The following is a 20,646-nucleotide window of genomic DNA, read 5'->3' as shown; positions in this document are numbered from 1 at the left end:
GGAAATGTTATTTTGCTTTGATACAGGTGAGAGTTAGTGACAGGAAGAAAATCTGTCTAAATAAACTGTCCAACTCAGGCTCACAGGCAAAAGTAGACATCAAAATGATGATGATAACATCTACACCAGAACTAAGAATTATTCCAAAGTAAAAAAAAAAAATTGTTTGTTTACATATTGTTATTCTCATTTGATAAAAAGTTCATAAATTTCATTGGTGACTCATTAAGCTGCAAATAAATTGCATCCTGCACATCATTTGAATGTCTTAAAATTTGAAACAGTAATTATTTCATTTATATAAACTACAGAATTAAAGTAAAAGGCAAAAGTCAATGAAATGAACCTTAACTGCTGCTGTATTTATTTTATAACCCTGAGATGAGTGAAAGATAAAGATGGAAATTAATACTGAGAACAGCAAATTGGGCAACAAACTATGACAGGGCTGTTTTGCTATCGAGTGCTCCAACTCAATCCCTCTAACAATATTATGTTGCTGAACAGAGTCTAGTTTTATATAAGCTGTTGAAAGATCAGATATTCAGTAAAAATTTAAAAAAAAAAAAAAACTATTAACACAAATTGATTTTGAGAAGAATAAATATAATGAATAATCGAATTAAAATTTCAGTATTTGTGCAAATATTTCTAAAATTAAATAAATGATAACAGAAAGGCTTGGAAAAATTGATATTTTTTTGTCAAAATTGTTGGAGTCTTCTTTAAAAGGCATTGAATAGTGATCAATCACTAAGGAGCAAAATGTCTGAAGATGGACAAATGACTAATCAGCATAAAGATGGATGATAAATGAGAATTTTGTTTTCTTGAAAAGAAATCAAATAAAACCCACATAGAAAAAATATAAAAGAAATATTTATAGACAAGGATTTCGACAATTCAACAAAGTACCAAACGGAATAGGGTTACAGACTAAGAGCAATTTTGCCAAATGAACTCTAAAAGTCTCAGAAGGGAATAACTTGCAGTTTTTTGTAAAAAGTAGTGAAACTAAAGAGAGAAATCTAATTTGAATTTTTTTTCTTTCTTTTCTTCTTTTTTTTTCCTTTCTTTTCTGAACTGTAAATTAGCAATATCAAAAAATTGATAAGGTTGAGTGTTTTCAAACTAAATCAAAATAGAATAGAGATAAACTAACATTTTCATCTTTTCAGTAACAATTTAATACAATTAGAGTGAGTGAGAGAGAGAGAGAGAAAAAAAAAGAAGAGAGGACACACAAGAAATGGAGGGAACTATCTGGCAACAAACATGCAATCTAGAATGAGTACAGGCACAACAGTGATACACAGAAATGGAAATGGTCAACTTGAGCTAGGCAGCCTTAGAGTTCCTTGAGAAAATGTGCAGACAGCTGGATCTAGTTTAAGTGGTAGGTGTCCATTTTCCAAAAATTACAAGAAGATAATTATTTCTATGGAAAGAAAACATCATAAAGGAGAAAGCCAGAAAGAAATTTTCTAACTATACAGAAATCAAACAAATAAAGTCTCAACTTAAGAAAGAAAAGAAAGCAACTTATTCAAAGAAAATGATAATGCTGTTAAAACTGGAACAATATACATTAATTTGTATTTTGTTCATTTAAGTGTAGAGACAAACAAACAGGTGTACTAAGTGGGCTGCATCACTGTCTACTGCTACCCGACTCACACTAAATAAAGACAATACCAAAACCAAAATAGGCACTAGCAATCACAGAGTCTCTACTGAAATTCCATGTAATCCAATGAAAATTACTGAAGAACTAGAATCACATCTAGCATATTAGTAAAATGATTGAATATTCTACATAAGATTATATATGTATGTGTGTGTAAGTATATACATATGTGTGTGTGACTGTGTGTAAGTATATACATATGTGTGTGTGTGACTGTGTGTATGTATATGTGAGTGTGTTATGTGCATTAAAAAAACCACATTAAGTGAAGATAAAGGACAAATTTTCAAACTTCAGTTGTGAATAATAACGGAAATACTTATAATGGGAAAAAGAGATATTGCAAACCATCTGTAGCAGTCAAAGTATCTGATAAATGATGAGAGTGAGTAGAGTTTTAAAGATCCTACTGATTGGTTAAATAATGGGTTTTAATTCAGATTAAATTTAATGAAAAACAATATAAATTTCATAGCTATTGATCATTTAAGTGATTTGGCCAAATGACCGGAGCAAAAAGTAGTTTAAGAATTAGATGTAAAGCTTCATTGTAGACATACAAAAATGTCATTTTTATTTGTATATAGACTGAAAAAAATGGGGAAAAGCCTCACTCAAGTTTTGAGCCTTATTGATGTCCCTCATCAGGAGTGTCTACATCACTTAATAAATTCCAGTCAGATAGGTAGCCATTCTGCTTATATACACATGAAATGCTACAAAGTAGTGGAAGTACCAATTGGTATACCATTTGTGCTGAACACTTTATTTGATATCAGTGGCCTGTCCATGGGGAACTCATTCCATACTATATTGAGGTAGGGTGTGTAGATATATATCATCATATCATATACCCAGGCCTATTCCCCACTTTTGTTTTTGTTTTTTAAGAAGGGGTTAGCCACAAGACACACACCAGGCACTCCATTCATTTCCCAGCTCCAAGGAGTCAAGCCCCGTTCTATGCTCGGGTCAAGGAATAGAACATATATATATATATATTATTTGAAATTGAGAATTTTATTCATAAATACTACAGACATTATCAACCCATCAATATTATTTGAAGTGAGATGGAAACTAAAGAAAGACGCACAGACTAGGTTAGTTTTTTTATCACAAAATAAGAAAGAAACAACCAGACTTGGTTCTAAAAACTGATTCCAGAAATAAATGTAAGCAGATTTCTAATCTAATGGCACACATTAAACTTCTGATAGCATTCAAATGATCCTACAAACAGCAGCAAGAATTTATTATCACAACCATGCATTACAAGTGACCACTAATAGCACACACCATGCAGCAGCAGCAAACTCTTCTTGACTGTACAAGTCTTTCAAAGCTTCAGGTTTGCTCAAATAGAACTGCATTAAAAAAAAAAAGGTAATAATAAATAAATAAATAGAAAGACTGAGTTTCCACACAGAGATTCAGCAGTCTTTGTTGGATTAAGAAAACTGGAAATTGCATGTTCTCAAAATAGTTTAGATACTTAATATAACACCTCTAAACAACGACATAGAAGGCAAAAAATAGAAACCAATAATTATAACTGAAATATCTCTCACAAAAATTATGTATCATGATATCTGGAGTGCTGTTCTAAATAAAATTAAAATTTCTATTCAAGGAAAAGCATTTTGCTTCATTCCTGTCAGGCATTTTTAGCTGACTTATTCTTAGAAAATGTCTCATTTATTTATTTTTACTAGTTTGTTTCTCTGACAATAAAGTAAATTCTAAAATTAAATATTCTAAGGTGATATTGTGAGCAAATTGATGAAACCATCTGAGAACTTTTAATTAATAGATATGCACAACTGGGAACAAGTTACAAGATGAAAAGCTACAAAAATAACAAATTTTCATGCTGAACTAATAATACAGTTTCCTAATTAAATGAACGGCAGCCCACAGAGAAGAATAACAAAAGTTCTAACAATAAATATCCTGCAGATTAAAAGAAATCATAATTTCCAGTTAACTAAATTTCCAGTAATTATTAAGAAATATATTTGAAAATATCATGAAACTTGGAAACTAAGAGACAAGATTAACTTTGCAATAATAAATCATGACTTGAAACTTATACAAAAACAGAAATGCATCTAATAAAAGACACAACCAATTGGTTGCAGAAGAAGCTAAAATAAAACATGAAAAATCTTAACATATTATTCTTTGCAAAGATTTCTAAAGAAATATTTTCATTCTAATTTTAACATTTGAATTGTTAATGGTGAGTGCACCAATGAAAAATACTTTTAAATAAAAGAATGTTTAGAGGAATACTAAAGCAAGAATTGGTTCAACTAATTTTCATAATTATTAAAACCTAGTCAACAACAATGGTAACATGTTAGGTTTAGTAAATCCGAAAAGAATCCCAAATACAGGAAAACAAAATGTTCTGGATAAGAATTGCACAACATGTAGAAGATCTATTATGTTTGATAAAACTTCCTGAAAATAACCCAACTTTAAAGTTTTTCTCAGAACCAAGTCAATAACAGAGACAAGAAGAGATAAGACTGCTTAAACCAAGCAATAACACACACCAGCTTCAACATCTATGGTTGCATTTTTATGTTCTTAGTTTCTATTTAAAAAATTTTTTTGGAAACAAACGTCACTGCCAAGTCACTAAATGAGTCTAGAACTGTGAGCTAACCTTTAGCAGCAGTGAAAGTAAGAGTCATACCATAAACACATTAAAAAAACCCCATTTCTCCCTACTTCAATGTGGATGTTTTATTAGAACAAACTTTACTGTGGCAGTTACCACGAAAGAAATTCTCAGACTGGCTTTTTGGTACAAAATACACTCTTGTTTGTATGACTATATTGAGGTATGGTGTGTAGATATATATACCCAGGCCTATTCCCCATATTTTTTTTAGGAGGGGGTAGCCACAGCAAGACATACAACAGACATTCCATTCATTTCCCAGCTCAAATGGGCAAATCCCATTCTATGCTTGGGTCAAGGCATAGAACACACACACACACACACACATATATATATATATGTATGTATGTATGGATGGATGTATGGATGTATGTATTACTTGAAGCTGAGAATTTTATTCATAAATACTACAGACGTTATTAACCCATCAATGTTACTTGAAATGAGATGTGAGACCACCAAATCATGCAATATAAACAAGAGCGAATTTTGCACCAAAAGCCGGTATGAGGGGTTCTCTCATGGTCTCTACTGCAGTATAGTCTATTCTAGCACAACATCCAAATTTAAATGGGGAGAAATATTATCTCTTGGTATTAATACTGCCTCTGTCGCTAATAAACAAAAAAAAAAGTTCTTCATTGGAATGCATGAAACTTAGAGCGTTCAAAACAGAAAATATAACTATAGTTAAATAATAATAATTGATGATAATAATAATAATAATAATAATAATAATAATAATGCAAAAGCTATTCTTACCAAAGTTCAGTCATTTTTATGTCTCTGAAACATGATACCATGATAGAAGAGTGAAAACAAAGAAAATGGAAAGAGTTACCATCATAAGACCTACCTGAGATTCAAAGAGGGGAGAGAAAGCAAATTGAAAAAAAAAGACAATGGTACATTAAATATTTCAGAAAAAAGAATGGAAAGCAATGATTGTGGTGGGGGTGGGGGTGGCGGGAAAAGCAGGAATTTAAGACGAGTACATTTCCCTAACCTCTTGGTGTTTTCTTTGCTTTCGAGTTCATTTAAAAAATAACTAATGATTACAATTTTAACAAATGTTAATTTTAATGTAAATGCTAGAATTTCTACACTAAATTTGAAAACTGTTTTTGATGGAAATAGTGACAAGCCAAGACAAATATATTAAATTAGAAACTTTAAACACAGGTATATGTTCTAAGAAATACTTGTTACAAACACCAACAACAGAATGGAATCCTGTAAAGTTTTCCATTTGTAAAATAACCAGCAACATTTTACTACCTAATGTCTACACACACACACACACACACACACACACACACAGTGCAATATAAAAGTGCACAGCAAGGTGCTATTCATGTCAAAAGTTCTACACCCCACACTTTTCACTGACAATGCTGAAGAAGTGAGTCAAGTGTATTATGCAATCTGGCTAATTGCCTTGTGTAGTAAGTTTACTGAAACGTATATTTTATAAAGCTTAAAATACCAATTACGTTTATTATCATTGTGTATGTGTGTGTCCATCCTAAAAGTCTCAAGAAAAAACCCAGAAAACAACAAACAAGAGCAGAGTCTTTTCTATGAGTGGTGGAGAGTACAAATCTTCCTCCTTGTGTGGATGAAAAATGAGCAAAATAATTGCCACTTTTAATAAAAAAAAAAAAAGACGGTTTTAAGCTTGTCCAACACAATGATTAAGAAAGAAGAATGACACAAATGTAAAGGCTTCTTTTGTAATTAGTTTTTTTGCTGATATTTCCCAGATTGGAAACCATTGAACTAGAGTTCAATAGCATTATGCTGTGAGGAATTCAACACACAAGACAGTGGTCCCTCAACTGGAAACATTAAAGGGGGGGGGGGGGGTATGTGGAAAATGGTGTTTATAGTAAAAGCAGCTTAGTTAGATAACAAATGGCAGCAGATTTGGTAAAAGTGTAAGGAATGGCTTTATTCAGCCAACAGAGGTGGAGGAAGGGCAAAAGGAGGTAAGGATAATAGAAATACTCAAAATACAAGTGTGTGGGTGGGTGAGCAGGAAAATGAATGTGTTTAAGGGAATAGGAGGAGAGAGTGATAATGTAGTGTACTATATTGCAGGATGAGAGTGAACAAAGCATATTGGCATGTATGTATGGTAGATGAGTGGGTGAGTGTGTGTGTGAAGATGATGATGATGAGGTGAAGTGCACTGATGTATGCGAGAAAGAGACAGAGAGAGAGAGAGAGACAGAGAGAGACAGAGAGAGAGAGACAGAGAGAAAGAGACAGAGAGAGAGAAAGAGAGAGAGAGAGAGAGAGCGAGCAAGCATTTGAATATTTCTTCCAATCTACTTATGCTCAGAGTGCAAATCCTCAAAATGATAACTTTGCCCTTCATTCTTCTGGGGGGGGGGGGGTTGATAATAGGGGTAGGGGCTACCCCATTTGTGTTGATAGGGTCACCTAGCTCAGCAGTAGACTCTTGAAAAAGTTAACAAGAGGATCTCCAAAGCCAGCACTGCCTTCAGGATACTGCAAAAGAATGTATTGAAACACAGGGGAATCAACTTCTCCACCAAGCTAAAGGTCTATTGCACAGTTTATAAAGAACAGACAAGACCTCTCAAGCATTTTCACACCAGGTGTCTCCACAGCATCCTGCACATTCACTGGAGTACTTCAGCAAACCAACATCCCAAGCTATTCAATAACCAGCATGCTCCATGCAAGTGGAATGGGCTAGGCATATAGGTGTGTGTGGGGGGGGGGGGGGAGTGAAAGATTCAAGACCTGCACAAATGTTTTTTAGAAAGAGACAGAGAAAATTTGGACAAATGATAATTACTAATGAAGACTGAGGTTTTTCTCCTTGAGACAAAACTTAGTTTTAATAGTAGATGTAGTATAATTAATAGCTGAATTTAATCAGAGTTCTTATTTGACGAACTTTGTGAGAATGATTGGCAAAAATCATCATTTATGGAATTAGAACTGTGAAACATCAACTAAATAACAACAGACTTTCTGAACCAATCAGAACAAAGAACACATTGGAGATGGTTGTCCTAGATATATTAGGGCTGGAAAAAGAAAAAAAGAAAGAAAACACTAAACATAACAGGAATGCCTCTAATCACAAATCTACTGCATTAGACTTGGCCTGGGGTTAAACAACAACAAAATTTGACTTGAAATGTGTCATGAAAGTCAATGTTACCTATAATAAAACTTCCAAGATTCACAACAACCTGAGTGACATGTTGTAAAGTGAAATCATCTGCCATCTTCAGTTTATGCATAACATGCAACATTCCTACATTACAACATCTCTTGTGCGTGCGTGCACACACATGCAATTGCCCAAATTGCATGTTCGTGCGTGCACACACATGCAATTGCCCAAATTGCATCTTCAAAAAGTTCTCTCAACAACCTCTTAACCATTTCAGTTATACAGCTACAATTAAAATACTGAATTGTTAAGAACAGATCAAAAATGTTTTTAAACTAATTTACCACTGCCTTAGTTTCTTACAGTATTTTCATTAATTCATCTCACATTTCATACAACAAAGCAAAAATTCCACATACAGACTAAGGTCATTCTTCTTCTTATTATTATTATTTTGAATAGCTTAGTCAGGAGAAGAGGTAGGGTCCAGAACCCTTTTCAAGCCTTTCTGGGACTGATGGGTGAACACAGGAAATTATCTTTAGCTGGATCCAAAAGCTTACAACAGAGTGGCCCTTACTAAAGTCAGCAAAGGATCAGGTGATGGTGTTAAATTGGATTATGGATCAGATCTATTGCCCCAGAATGGAAGTAGCCCTTCCAAAAGGCTTCATCACAGCTTCCACTTACCAAATTTTATTCACAAGACTTTGATCAATCTGAGGCTGTGGTAGAAAACACTTGCCAAAAATGCTCCACAGTGAAACCAAATTCAAAAATGTGTCCTAACAAAGCAAACTTAACCAAATTATCATCTTTGCATCTGTTTTAGTAGATCTGCAACTTTCTGAAATACTGGATAACTTCTCTGTGTTTTTTTTCTTCTTTTTGTTAAGTGCACCTTCTGTACAAATTGTTGAAATGCAAGTAGAGTTTTCACAGTAACACAAATGCATACTGAAGCTTGCTATATCTGCTTTGTTGCACCAATAAACTGTCTCCATTCTTTCAGTCAGCAACAGCTGGGTCACAACTACTCAGCAATAACAGCAGCAGCAGCCACTGTTTCCACCCTCTTTGGGTATCTTGATCAGCCCTCCATGCAATATACAGTCAAATATATTACTTTATTTATTACTTTTAAAAATTACATCAAAACTAAATTGATAGTGCTTGTCACTTCAGAAAACTGGAAGCTAAGCTAATTTGCATTTAAATACAAGGATTTTTCTTAAGAAAATAATGAGCTGATCAAATTAGCCTTAATTTATTACTAAAACCTATTTTATCCATTCTGCTATCTTCAAACTTGAAGAAAGGATCTCCTGGTGAAATTTGAACTCATAAACGATAATGAAATTATTGATCAATGCTGTGACACTCTCGACCATTTTGTTACCACTTTGCTAATGAAATGCACTGACTCCATTTCAATTACCATTCCAACTAAATGATAAAATTAAAGAATACCTTAGGAATAAGAACCCAGGTTCGAAATTTCCCCAAGACACCTGATGAAGGCCGGAGGATATACCATCCGAAACGTTGTGTTAACAACAAACAAGATGAGGATAAATATCTGTCAAATGTAAATAATGTACATAATTCCTCGTCTCTTAAATATAGAACTGAAGAATATTTAAACAGCACAAACACTTTCAATAAGTTGTTACAACAAATGACATTTTCACTTTCCAACTTGGACCATCAACAGCTAGAATAAAAAGGTTGTGTCTGTTAATGACTTCACAACTGAAATGTAGAACAAAGCATGAATTATTCAATAAGAATTCTATTAAAAAAACAAAAGTGGAAACTTTCTGGAAAAGAGAAAACAGTAGAAGAGTAAGCTGTAAAAATAAGTTGAGTGGGAGAGATGAAATCCCTTAAGGAATATCAGAATAAGAAAGGTTTAATAATTATTTACAAATAGAAAAGAAAATGAACTTTGGATTAAATCAAAGAAGAGATTATGGATTTCATTAAAAATAAATAAATAAACGAAATAAAGCACTATGACAAGATCAATTTGTTATTTATTGTTAGTGTCTGGGCACATTGATTAGTTTCACAGTCATTTCACAGTCACAGAGGGTTTGGGAAGTAAATCTCAGTGAGGATGGCAAGGATTAGCAGTAACGGGTTATAGTGGAGGCTGTACATTCAGGATATTTTTAGGAAACAGAGATCATTGTTGTAATAGCAGAAGAGTCTGAAAACAACAACAAAAAGACAACTAACTTTTATATTGAACACAATGCTGCAGTACAAAGTTATAACTGAAGATGGTTCCATGATTCCGTATACATTGCCAAATTAGAATATATTATTTTATTCTGAGTCTATAAGCATGCCTAAATAAGACATGATAATCATAGAGAATAAATAAAAGACAACATTTATAATAAATATCTAACTAAATGGCAGAAAATTCTCAACCAGTTTCATCCAGAATATCTTATTGATCTAACTGGAATAATCTAATTGGAACAAAATTAATGAATCTTCCAATTTACAAGGCAGGTGGGTGGAGGTGTGGATGTTTTCTCCCCAGATTCATTTGCAATAAGTTTCTATCTAGATATCCATTCGTTGATTAGAAATACCTCAATGAGGTTTGTACCTGACAAAATACCACACACACACACAAGTTAGTGTTCATGTAAAGAATTCTTATGTTTGTTTATTTCTCAATAAAAGAGGAACCAAAGCCTGGATGTATGAAGTTTGCTTTGCAACCACATGGTTGCAGAGTTTTGTCTTACTGCATGTCATCTCGGGCAAGCATCTTCTACAATAACCCTAACCCTAACCCTAACCCTGAGCTGAGCAAAGCTTTGTTAGTGGATTTGCTAGATGGAGATATATATAAACGGAGAGGATACAAAACGACATACATCATCTGGTAGACATTCCAGTGTGTATCTATTCCAAAACATGCAATAACCAGCATTTGGGTATGAATAATTGGGTACACTACCAGCAGTATATTGGATAGGTACCATCCCTTGGTTGGTTGGTTTCCCAACCTCTAACTCTCACAGAAATATATATATATACATAACAGAGAATGCTGGGTGCTTTTTATGTGCCACTGGTATGGGTGTGTTTATGCATTACTGGCACAGGTGATTTTACGTGGCATCGGCACCTGAAAGGTGTAAGCCTATATAAAGTAAAATCCTTGTCTTCCACATATACAGGCTGGTCCTTTCAGGTGCCGGTGCCACATAACAAAGCACCTGTGCCAGTAATGCATATACACACCCATACTGGTGCTGTGTAAATGTACCTGTGCCAGGGGTATGTAAAAAGCACCCAGCACACTCCGTGAAGTGGTTGGCATTAGGAAGGGCATCCAGTTATAGAAATCATGCCACAACAAACAGTTAGAGTCTGGACAGTTCTCTGTTAGACAAAGCCATGTCAAACTGTCAACCCATGACAGCATGGAAAGCAGACGTTAAACGATGATGATGATGATGAAGAAGAATCATTCAGCATCTGTTTCCCCTGCTGCCATGGGTTGGACTGTTTGAGAGGGGCTGGCAAGGCTGGAGAGCTGCCCAGGCACCATTTCTCAGTTTTGGCATTGGTTATATTAATTGATGACAGTTCCTGAAACAAACCAGCTTTGAAGTCAAAGCAGTGCTTATTCTATTGCAAAAATTTAAGATACACAGACTCAGGTGAGTATATGTTGTACAGGTAATGGATAAAGAGGATAGAGAGATGGTGTTATTGTGACATTGCAGCCTCTTTCATGGAAATTAGTGATGTAAGAGGCGTGTTTTAATTGGGAAACAGAGTTGAAATACAGGCTTCGCTCACTGATAACTTACAATCACATCATAACACCAGCTCATCTGGACACAAACACACATTCATTTATATTTACGCATGTCTGATAAATTTGTCAAAATTACACACACACACACACACATGCACACACTAAAAACAAAAACATAAAAAAGGAGAGTAAATGATGCATTCTTAATCTATTGGACACACACACACACACACACACTACTATTTGAACAACTTGCCTAATTTGATCACACAAAAATTTATTGCACATTATTAATTTTCCAAGTCCTATTAAAAGTAATAAATGGTTGCTATCATCATAATTTTCCAGAAAAATCAATAAACTCCAGTTTGTTTATACAGGATTTAGTCAACTGTGGTATGGAAATACACACTGTTATATATATATGTTTCATTATATATTCATTTATTTCTATATTTATTACATTCAATATATTTAAAACTCTTAAAATTTGAGAAATATTTTGATATTTTTTTAATCTTATGAACAAATTGCAAATAAATCTTGTTAATTAGTTGTTGATGTGGTATAAAGTTTTAGTGATAAACACTAGTAATTTTCAATAGACATCTCATAAAAATACAGAGTTGGCCCTAAACAGAAGCTGTGCCATGATGAAGTTGTAGTGTTTAAATGGTGTAAAAGGTAAGCATGAGAATAAATCTGAAAACAGAACTGAAATTTAATGGAAGAGCGAAAGAAAAAATAGATTTACTTATAAACTGCAAGTACAATTCACAGGAGACCCATAAAATGGCATCAATTTATTTTGTAAACAATGAATATGGACAAGTAGGGCACACAGAAGTTACATAATTACACAGAAATATATATATATACATACATTATATATATATATATATATATATATATATATATATACACAAATAATTCTTTAACAAAAAGAATGTTGACCTGCTTAGTCTTCATCAGAGGGTTTGAAATGTTTATATGTGTGTGTGGGTGTGTGTGTGTGTATATATGTACATATATCTATATATATATATAAATATATATATAAAATCAAAATAAGCAACAGGATACCAAGTAGTGATGCAGTACGACCGTTTCAAGCAGCTCCATTTAATTGAACAATGCAATCATTACATCAATTTAAATGCAGTGCCATCTTCAGCTGCACAAATGCCTGACTGATTTGGTGCTTCAACTTAAGTACCTAATTCAACAGAATCTCAATTTTATATATATAAATAAATATACATATATATACATACATATATACACACACACACACACACACACACACACATATATATACATACATATGCACATACAAATATATGTATGTGTGTACGTATAGCTATATTATATGTTTATGTAGTCATAACAGACAAGGATAATCATGCATCAGGAAACAAGAAGTTGTCTCATAGTCACAGCATTATTATAGTTTGCGACACTCAGTTTATATTTGAACTATTTCGTTTCTTCTTTTCATTTCTTGTCCAAGAACTTCATAAATGTTTCAACTCCACAGGTTCTACTAACGAAAACTGGAGGTGATGACAATACAACAATATTATTTTAATTATGATAAAGGTGATAAGCTGGCAGATTCATTAGAAATAAGTCTTACAGTCTTTCTTCCAGCAGAAGGTGACCAACTGGCAGGACCATTGGCACCCCAGGAAAAAGTGGTCAGTGACAGTACATCCAGCTTTATATTCTGAGTTCAAATTCTGCTGAGGTTGACCTTGCCTTTCATCCTTTTAGGGGTTGACAAAAGAAGTACCAATTAAACAGTGGGGTCAATGTAATCAACTAGTCCCCCGTCCCCTAAAACTTCAGACCTTGTGCCTGTACAGGAAAGAATTATTTCTTCCAGCAAATTGGTAGAATCGTTAGTGTGGCAGATACTTAATAGCATTTCTTCAGACTCTAGGTTCTGAATTCAAATTCAATCAGGACCAACTTTACCTTGTCGATTAGATAAAGTACCAATTAAATATTGGCGGGGGGTGGGGGGGTCAATGATTCCAACTAATCCACACCACTCAAAATTGCTGGCCTTGTGCCACAATTTGAAACCCAGTAAAAAGCACCCAGTACACTCTGTGGAGTGGTTGGCATTAGGAAGGACATCCAGCTGTAGAAACCAGACCAAAACAGACAATGGAACTTGGTGTGGCTCCTGGTTTTATCAGCTCTGGTCAAACCGTTCCACCCATGCCAGCATAGAAAATGGACATATGATGCTGACGATTTCTTCCAGTTTTTGACATCAGCTCAAATCTCACTGATGTCAACTTTCCCTTTCAGCCTTTTGGGGTTGATGAAGTACCAGTCAAATACTTGGGTGGGGGGAGTTCAATGGAATCAAATAATCCCCCTTCCCTCAAAACTGCTGCCCTTATACTGAATTAAAAAGTTATTTTAATTGTGGTAACAAGGTGAGGAACAACTGAATCCAAATTCAAAGTGAGTGTATCAAAGCTTTATCTTTTGGAGAGCAAAACAAGAATAAACTGTCTTTGCCTCTGAACCAAGCCAAATATCTGAAAGAGGAGAACAAAATATCAGAGCAGCCAATGGTCTGCAACCTTTCCTCCAGTCAGCCAGTAAGGGACTTCAAGTACATATAAAAAAAAATACAATTTTGAAAAGTGACAATACTAACAATGAGAGGATGCTTTTAAATACTTGAAATATTTTTTTTTATTTTAAAATGTTTTGTCTGCCAGCATAAGAAAAGCACAAATGCTAAAAAATAAAATACATACAAAGAAAAAGAGAATATGTAAAACACTTTATTTTAAAATAATTAACTACAATAAATAGTTGAAATAAAATTATATATTAATATTTATATCTCTTGGTCTTCTCTAAATCAAAGGAAACAGGAATTTCATAACTAGGAACTTTTATTTATTTATTTGTGTGTGGGTATGAATGTTGACAAGTAACAGTTTGCCAGTGACTTCAAAGTTTCAACTCACCAGCAGTTACAGTCTCTAGGCAACTAGGAAGCCAAAACTGCAGTCATTATCAACCTTTTTTTCTTCAAAAATTTGTTACTCTACTAAAGTGAGCCTTCAGTTAATATTAAATTGTTTTAATACATAACTTCATATAAAAACAAATATCAAAATATTTAAAGATACAGATAAGGAAATAATTTTATTGTCAAATGCAGGATAATGCTAATAATAAAACATGAACAGGACAAACTATCCTTTTTGGCAGAAAACTGTGTCGGCGGCCAGTCACGAGACTCGAATGACTTTCAACGTAAGCTCAATTAAAGTATTTATATTTGCGTATGTGAGTGTATAAATACATATGAGAATGTGTATGCAAGTAGTTGTGTATGTGGATGTAGAAATACAATATGTGCATGATGAAAGAGAAGAAGAGAATGAAATGAAGATGTTATTATTTCAGTAATTGCTGTTACAACAAACAGAATAAGCTGTATACAGGTGATTCCAGGTAAAAAAAAAAAAAAAAAAGAATTAGACAATTGAAAGTTTTGGGTCATGCTTATAGAAAAGTAGATGAAATACTGCAAACAGGGGTTAGCTGAAATCCCTAACGGGTTCAGATTGCCAGACTAGTTCCACACAAAATCATGCTATTGTAAAATTGGAAATGCAAGCCCAAAAAAAAGTCAGAAGGTGCCTAAAATGCCTTTATTTTTGATATCTTTCTCTTTTTTTTTTTGTTTGTTTTTATTCTGGTTTTAACCACAAATAAAAGGATGCTTACCTGTTTTACGTAATGGAAAATCATCTTCATATTTCCCTAGTAGAGGCGATGGACCATAGGGTGGTGACAAACCACTTTGTGGAGGAGAATTCTGTTCGACTGACCCTGGGTGACCCACCCTAAATATTAAAGAGAAACATGCATTAAAGAAAATAAAACTATCTTGGAGAAGATTTCTAATAAAATTGATTGTTACTCAACAATATTTTAAGCTTTTATTCTCTTTTACAGGCACAAAAACTCAGAGTGGATACCATCTTATATGCTGAAGCATACTCCAAAGTGACTTGGTCTGCATCAACAGGACATAGCAGACAGTAAAATCAGAGTGTAGTCAACTTTTTCCTAAAGGATTCCGTCTGAAACATTGGACTTTCCATTCCTGGTGGAAAGTTCACTGAACTCTTTATCAATTTTATGAAAAAACATCTATTTTAAGTTGCTTTTTTTTTTTTTTATCTTATCTTAACTTAATAACTGGATGAGAACTAAAATTTGATCATCAGTTGAAATGGTAGAGAATCATATGTAACTCGTTAGTTAAATTTGTAGGGAGTTTTATTTAAGGAAATTGAGTCAACTAAACTGAAATACCTCACTTAATCCTCTTGTTACCATATTTCTGCTGGTAATCACTGGAGAATGTAGGAAAATAACTACCATTATTAAGCGACTGGAACTTATATTAACTCTTTTGTTGGAAGGCTTTAATTTAGGTTCTTTTAAAAGAAGTTTGTATCATAAAAATAGGAATGCTCTCAGAAGGATGGTATGAAAAAGATAAAGCATACAGAAGCTGTCTTCTGCAAAGGACAAAGCCAGGTGTCTGATATGAGGTGCATTCAAACACCAACATCTAATCCCTTAGCAGTTTCAATACTTAAAATTATCCCTCAACTCATGTAAACAATGAAATGTGTAACATTATTATAAATGTTTGCCAGATCAGATTGGAGCAGATATAAAAAATAAAGTAAATCTAAAATGATTCATAACAAACATCTTGGTTGTAATATCATTGGGTCTTAACTGATATTCTAGCAAAACACTCTACATCCAAACTTGTGTTTACATGAGTAACATGCATTTCTGTTGGAGAAACTTTATCTCTATAGATACTTGGTCTTCCTACTGCTAAGAATACAGTTATATGAAACAGGAGTGAAATTTGCAGAAAGTTCAGCAAACCAACTTCTGTGAGTTTCTCTAGGGAAAGAACATAGATTTTACAGAAAGGTTTTACTGATGACTCAGTGGTCCATAATTCAGCAGGTGAACCATTCAAATATTTGCAGTATCTAATCTACATGTGGAAAAAACTAACTTACCAATGCCGGAACTGTGGTGGAGAGTTTGTCATGTTGCTTGCTGCTGCTTCTCTCTGTTTCTTTGTCAGGACAAATTCTTGTAACTTTTGTTTCACCTCAGTAGAAGCTATAGCACCTAGAAGTAAAGGAAGGTTTAAAATACAAAATGAAGAGGGGTGGGGGGAAATGACTAGTTTCAGCTTTTGTAAATTAAAAAATTAGCTATTTCTCTCTTTAAACACATGTCCTCAGCAGTCACGGCCCAAGTTTCACTGCCATGTAGCATGGCTGTTCGTACACATGTGTCATACAGTCTGCCTTTTACTCTGAGCGAGAGGCCCTTTGCCACCAGCAGAGGTGAGAGCTCTGAACTTTGCCCAGGCTATTCTTATTCTAGCAGCTACACTTTCAGTGCACCCTCCCCCACTACTGACTCGAAATTTCCCCAAGACACCTGATGAAGGCTGGAGGGTATACCAGACGAAACATTATGTTAACAACAAACAAGATGAGGACAAATATCCGTCAAATGTAAATAATGTAAATAATGTTCCTCATCTCTTGAATATAGAACTGTATTACCTGCCTGAATATACTAGCGTTTCTGGAAAGGACCTCAAAAGAAGAGAAAGAAACAATTAAAACCAGATGAACTTACTTTCTTCATCTTTATTCTTATTCTTTATTTTTTCTAAGCGCTCCTTCTCCAGCATCTCCTTTTCTATCCGTTGCTGTTGTTCTTTCTTCTTCTGCTGCTCCATATATACCTACACAACAACAATAGCAACAATATTAATTATACACTCTTCAATCATTTTACAAAGTTTGGCACAATTATTTTTTTATTTTTTTTTTTTTTGGCAGAATCAAAATAGATTTTGGATTGAAATCACATTCTCACGAAACTGAGAACAAGATCCAAGGTAAGAGAACTCTTACTCCGCTTCACCAGTGAAAACAACCAAATGGGAAATAAAATACGGTAGTTATGTCCCTTGCAACTTCTCATCCTCCACATTTTGACGATTTACACTAAATTTTCACAATTACGTTCTTTCAAAACAATTTTTGATTTATAACACTTCTTATGCATAATATTCACAACCCTTTTTTTTTTTATAGATATAATAATTCTAGCTGAGTTTACTTTTTAATACACAGTCTCACTGTTTAAAATGTTTATACTCCTCTACTTTTGAATTCTATCTACTTACCTAAATATCTATCTACCTATCTATCTTATTAATACATACATATATACATATCTTTATCATCATCATTTAATGCTCATTTTCCATGCTGGCATGGGTTGGACGGTTTGACTGGGGCTGGCAAGCTGCACCAGGTTCCAGTCTGAAGAAAATGAGTAAAACTAAAAACAGAGAAAAAGAGGAATGGTGGTAGTGGAAAATTAGGCATTTTTGGTACCAAGGTGGATGAGAAGAGATTGGAGGAAGATGAACAAATCATTGACCCTGTAACTTTAACAGTGGCACTGATGTGAAATTAAACAAAGAAATTCATCATCATCATCGTTTAACGTCCGCTTTCCATGCTAGCATGGGTTGGACGATTTGACTGAGGACTGCTGAACCAGATGGCTACACCAGGCTCCAATCTCTGATCTGGCAGAGTTTCTACAGCTGGATGCCCCTCCTAATGCCAACCACTCTGGGAGTGTAGTGGGTGCTTTTACGTGCCACCGGCACGAAGGCCAGTCAGGCGGCACTAGCAACAGCCACACTCAAATGGAGTATTTTACGTGCCACCTGCACAGGAGCCAGTCCAGCGGCACTGGCAACGACCTCGCTCGAATGTTTTTTCATGGGCCAGGAAGGCGACACTGGTAACCTTCACAGGCAACACTGGTAATGATCAAGGGCGATGCTAGTAATAATTAAAGCTAACAAATATGATGACAACAATTTTAAAGTTTTAAAGCCTAACATTGACACAAAATTCTTGCTATTTATTTCTAGAAAATTTAGAAATTATCCCCTACAAAATTTAGAAATTATCCCCTACAAAATGCATGATTTTAAATTTATTATTGTAAATATTTTTGCAAGGCAACAAGCTGGCGGAATTCTAAGAGTGTTGGACAAAAATGCTTAGTGGCAGGTCAGAGACAGAAGAAATGGCTCTTTACATTTCAAGTTCAAATACTGCCACAGTCAACTTTACCTTTCATTCATCCAGGAGCTGATAAAATGAGTACCAGTCAAGTACAGAAGTTGATGTAATCAACTATCATACCCTCCCCTAAAACTGTGCTGAAATTTGAAACCATCATTAGCCTATAACTCAGTTTGTTACTCCACAAGTAAGCAGATGCATTACACTATGTTTGGCTGATGTCATTATTAAAAGGCAGCAAAGGCTTTTTTGGGGAATAGAACAACTGTGGTGTGTTTTCAAAGATCAAGATATATTCCAGAAAAGGAGGGGCTGATTTGAAGACTTTGGTGAGGATAAGGGCTAATTGTAGGGTGGATTGTTTGAGGGAACTGAAAGAAGAATTGTCAGACTAACAGCTTGTTTGCTTGAAGCAACTGGAGATATTATTATTATGTATGATAGTGAATGTAGCAGAGCAAGAAAGGGATAATGTTGGAGGAGAGAATGTGTCAAGTGGTGTAGATGGTGGGGTGAAAGCAGGGAACGTGCAAGATTTCTCCACGGGAATACAACTCACAGAATTATCATGGTTGTAAAATTGGTAGGGATTTTTTTAAAGCAAGAGTCCAGAAGACAACTGTGCCAAGCAAGTTTGCCAATAACTGATGCAAGGTTCAGTTTGTAGACAGGGACCAAAACGAAAATGGGATTTCCATTTGTTGATGTCTGTGCAATAAACATTAAATTTGAATGTGGTGAAATTAGATTTTTCTCAATTTATACCTCATTTTTAGTCATAGAATTACATCCATCATTAAACGTAAAAAGAAATTTACAATTAAAGCAGTATTTGTATTTCTCACAGAGGATGATCAGACCACGCATAAAAATGACAACATTTCAATGCTTTCATCTCTTCTTCCTACCCTATGTCTTTTGTTTCTCAATACTTTCATGGCTTTGACATGTTTAGGTGACCAACTGCAGATATAAATACCCAAGCATGCGTAACAGTCTTCATCTTATTAGATGTCCTTCCTTCCAGTGAGAAAGAGGGAGAGAAAAAAGCAGGGAGGATGAGGATGACGTATTTAATGAAAGAGTGACAAGATCAACACAAAATATAAAAACCTACTTTGATGTGTTCTTGCAATTTCTTTTCATGTTCTTGAGCCAGCTGCTTCTGCTGCTGCTGGAACTGATGCAGCAACATCTCTTGTTGCAGCTGATATTGCTGTTTCATAGAAGCAAGTTGTTGCTGAAACTGCTGGTCTGTAAGGATGTTACCAGGATATGTCTGCACTGCCTGCACTGTTGTGGTCGGTGCAGACCGCCGTGCAACAGGAGGAGAGGGTGGAAGATCTACAACGAAATGAAACCAGGCTTAGAAACAGTGTGTCACAAGTGGAATAGCAAAAAAAATAAAATAAAATAAAATAAATAAAAAAGACTTGAGTTTATAAAAGAAAAGTAACTTGAAAGTTGTGGGTTTTATGAATTCCCATGGAAAGGGGACTGGAAAGTGAAATTTGAAATCAGAACTCATGTCAAAAATGTACTTTGCCCAATGCTCAACCATTCCTGGTGCACCATCATGACAAGGACAACAACAACAACAACAACAACGACGATAATGATTTCTTTCATTACTTCAATCCCTGCAATAAATTACTAGAGCAGATTTCAATTCACAAATGCAAAATACTATAAAATTAGAAGTAAATTCATGTTGTTGTTGCTACTGTAGTGTTGTTGATGATGATGATGAAAGTTGACTTGAACCCAGATGTGAAGGGTGACAAAGTTCATTCCCTTCTGGATTTGAATACAAAATATAATAGCATTTACTCTAAATGTTTGGCTTTCTACACAATAAGAGTGATAAAAATATTTGAAAAAACAATTTTCTTTCAATCTTTTAATTTTTAGTTTGTTTATATTGGCAAAATATAACAAAAAACAAAAACACAACGATATTGCTTGAGCCAATAGGGTGTAAAAGGGATCAACTGTAATATAAACAGATCAGTGAGAGGGAAAAAAAATCATGCGATATGTTAAGAGAAAGTACATCCTGTTGTGTTTTCAGGTTACTTTCAACATTACAAAAGAAAACAGAAAGAGCACACATTT

General features: G+C 34.4%; 1 protein-coding gene across 21 annotated transcripts in view; it reads right to left on the bottom strand.

Annotated features, from left to right (window-relative positions):
* LOC106877934 (histone deacetylase 4) overlaps positions 1–20,646 on the bottom strand; it is a 203,746-nt gene that overhangs the window by 55,753 nt on the left and 127,347 nt on the right. For 20 of the 21 annotated variants that reach the window (XM_089359069.1, XM_089359060.1, XM_089359058.1 and 17 more), the window contains 4 exons: positions 19,649–19,875; positions 17,054–17,162; positions 16,417–16,531; positions 15,089–15,207 (listed from right to left, as the gene is read on the bottom strand). In XM_089359069.1, coding sequence (XP_089215195.1) covers positions 15,089–15,207; positions 16,417–16,531; positions 17,054–17,162; positions 19,649–19,875 — 570 coding nt within the window. Of the gene's footprint in view, positions 1–15,088; positions 15,208–16,416; positions 16,532–17,053; positions 17,400–17,542; positions 17,768–19,648; positions 19,876–20,646 lie in introns of those variants that run through there. The other variant, XM_089359075.1, reaches the window with a different exon arrangement.

Source organism: Octopus bimaculoides, chromosome 10, assembly GCF_046866305.1.
Source record: "Octopus bimaculoides isolate indiv1 chromosome 10, ASM4686630v1, whole genome shotgun sequence".
Classification (NCBI taxonomy): Eukaryota; Metazoa; Mollusca; class Cephalopoda; order Octopoda; family Octopodidae; genus Octopus; species Octopus bimaculoides.
Note: the sequence above shows the minus strand (reverse complement) of the source record. Positions and strands in the feature narration are given on the sequence as shown.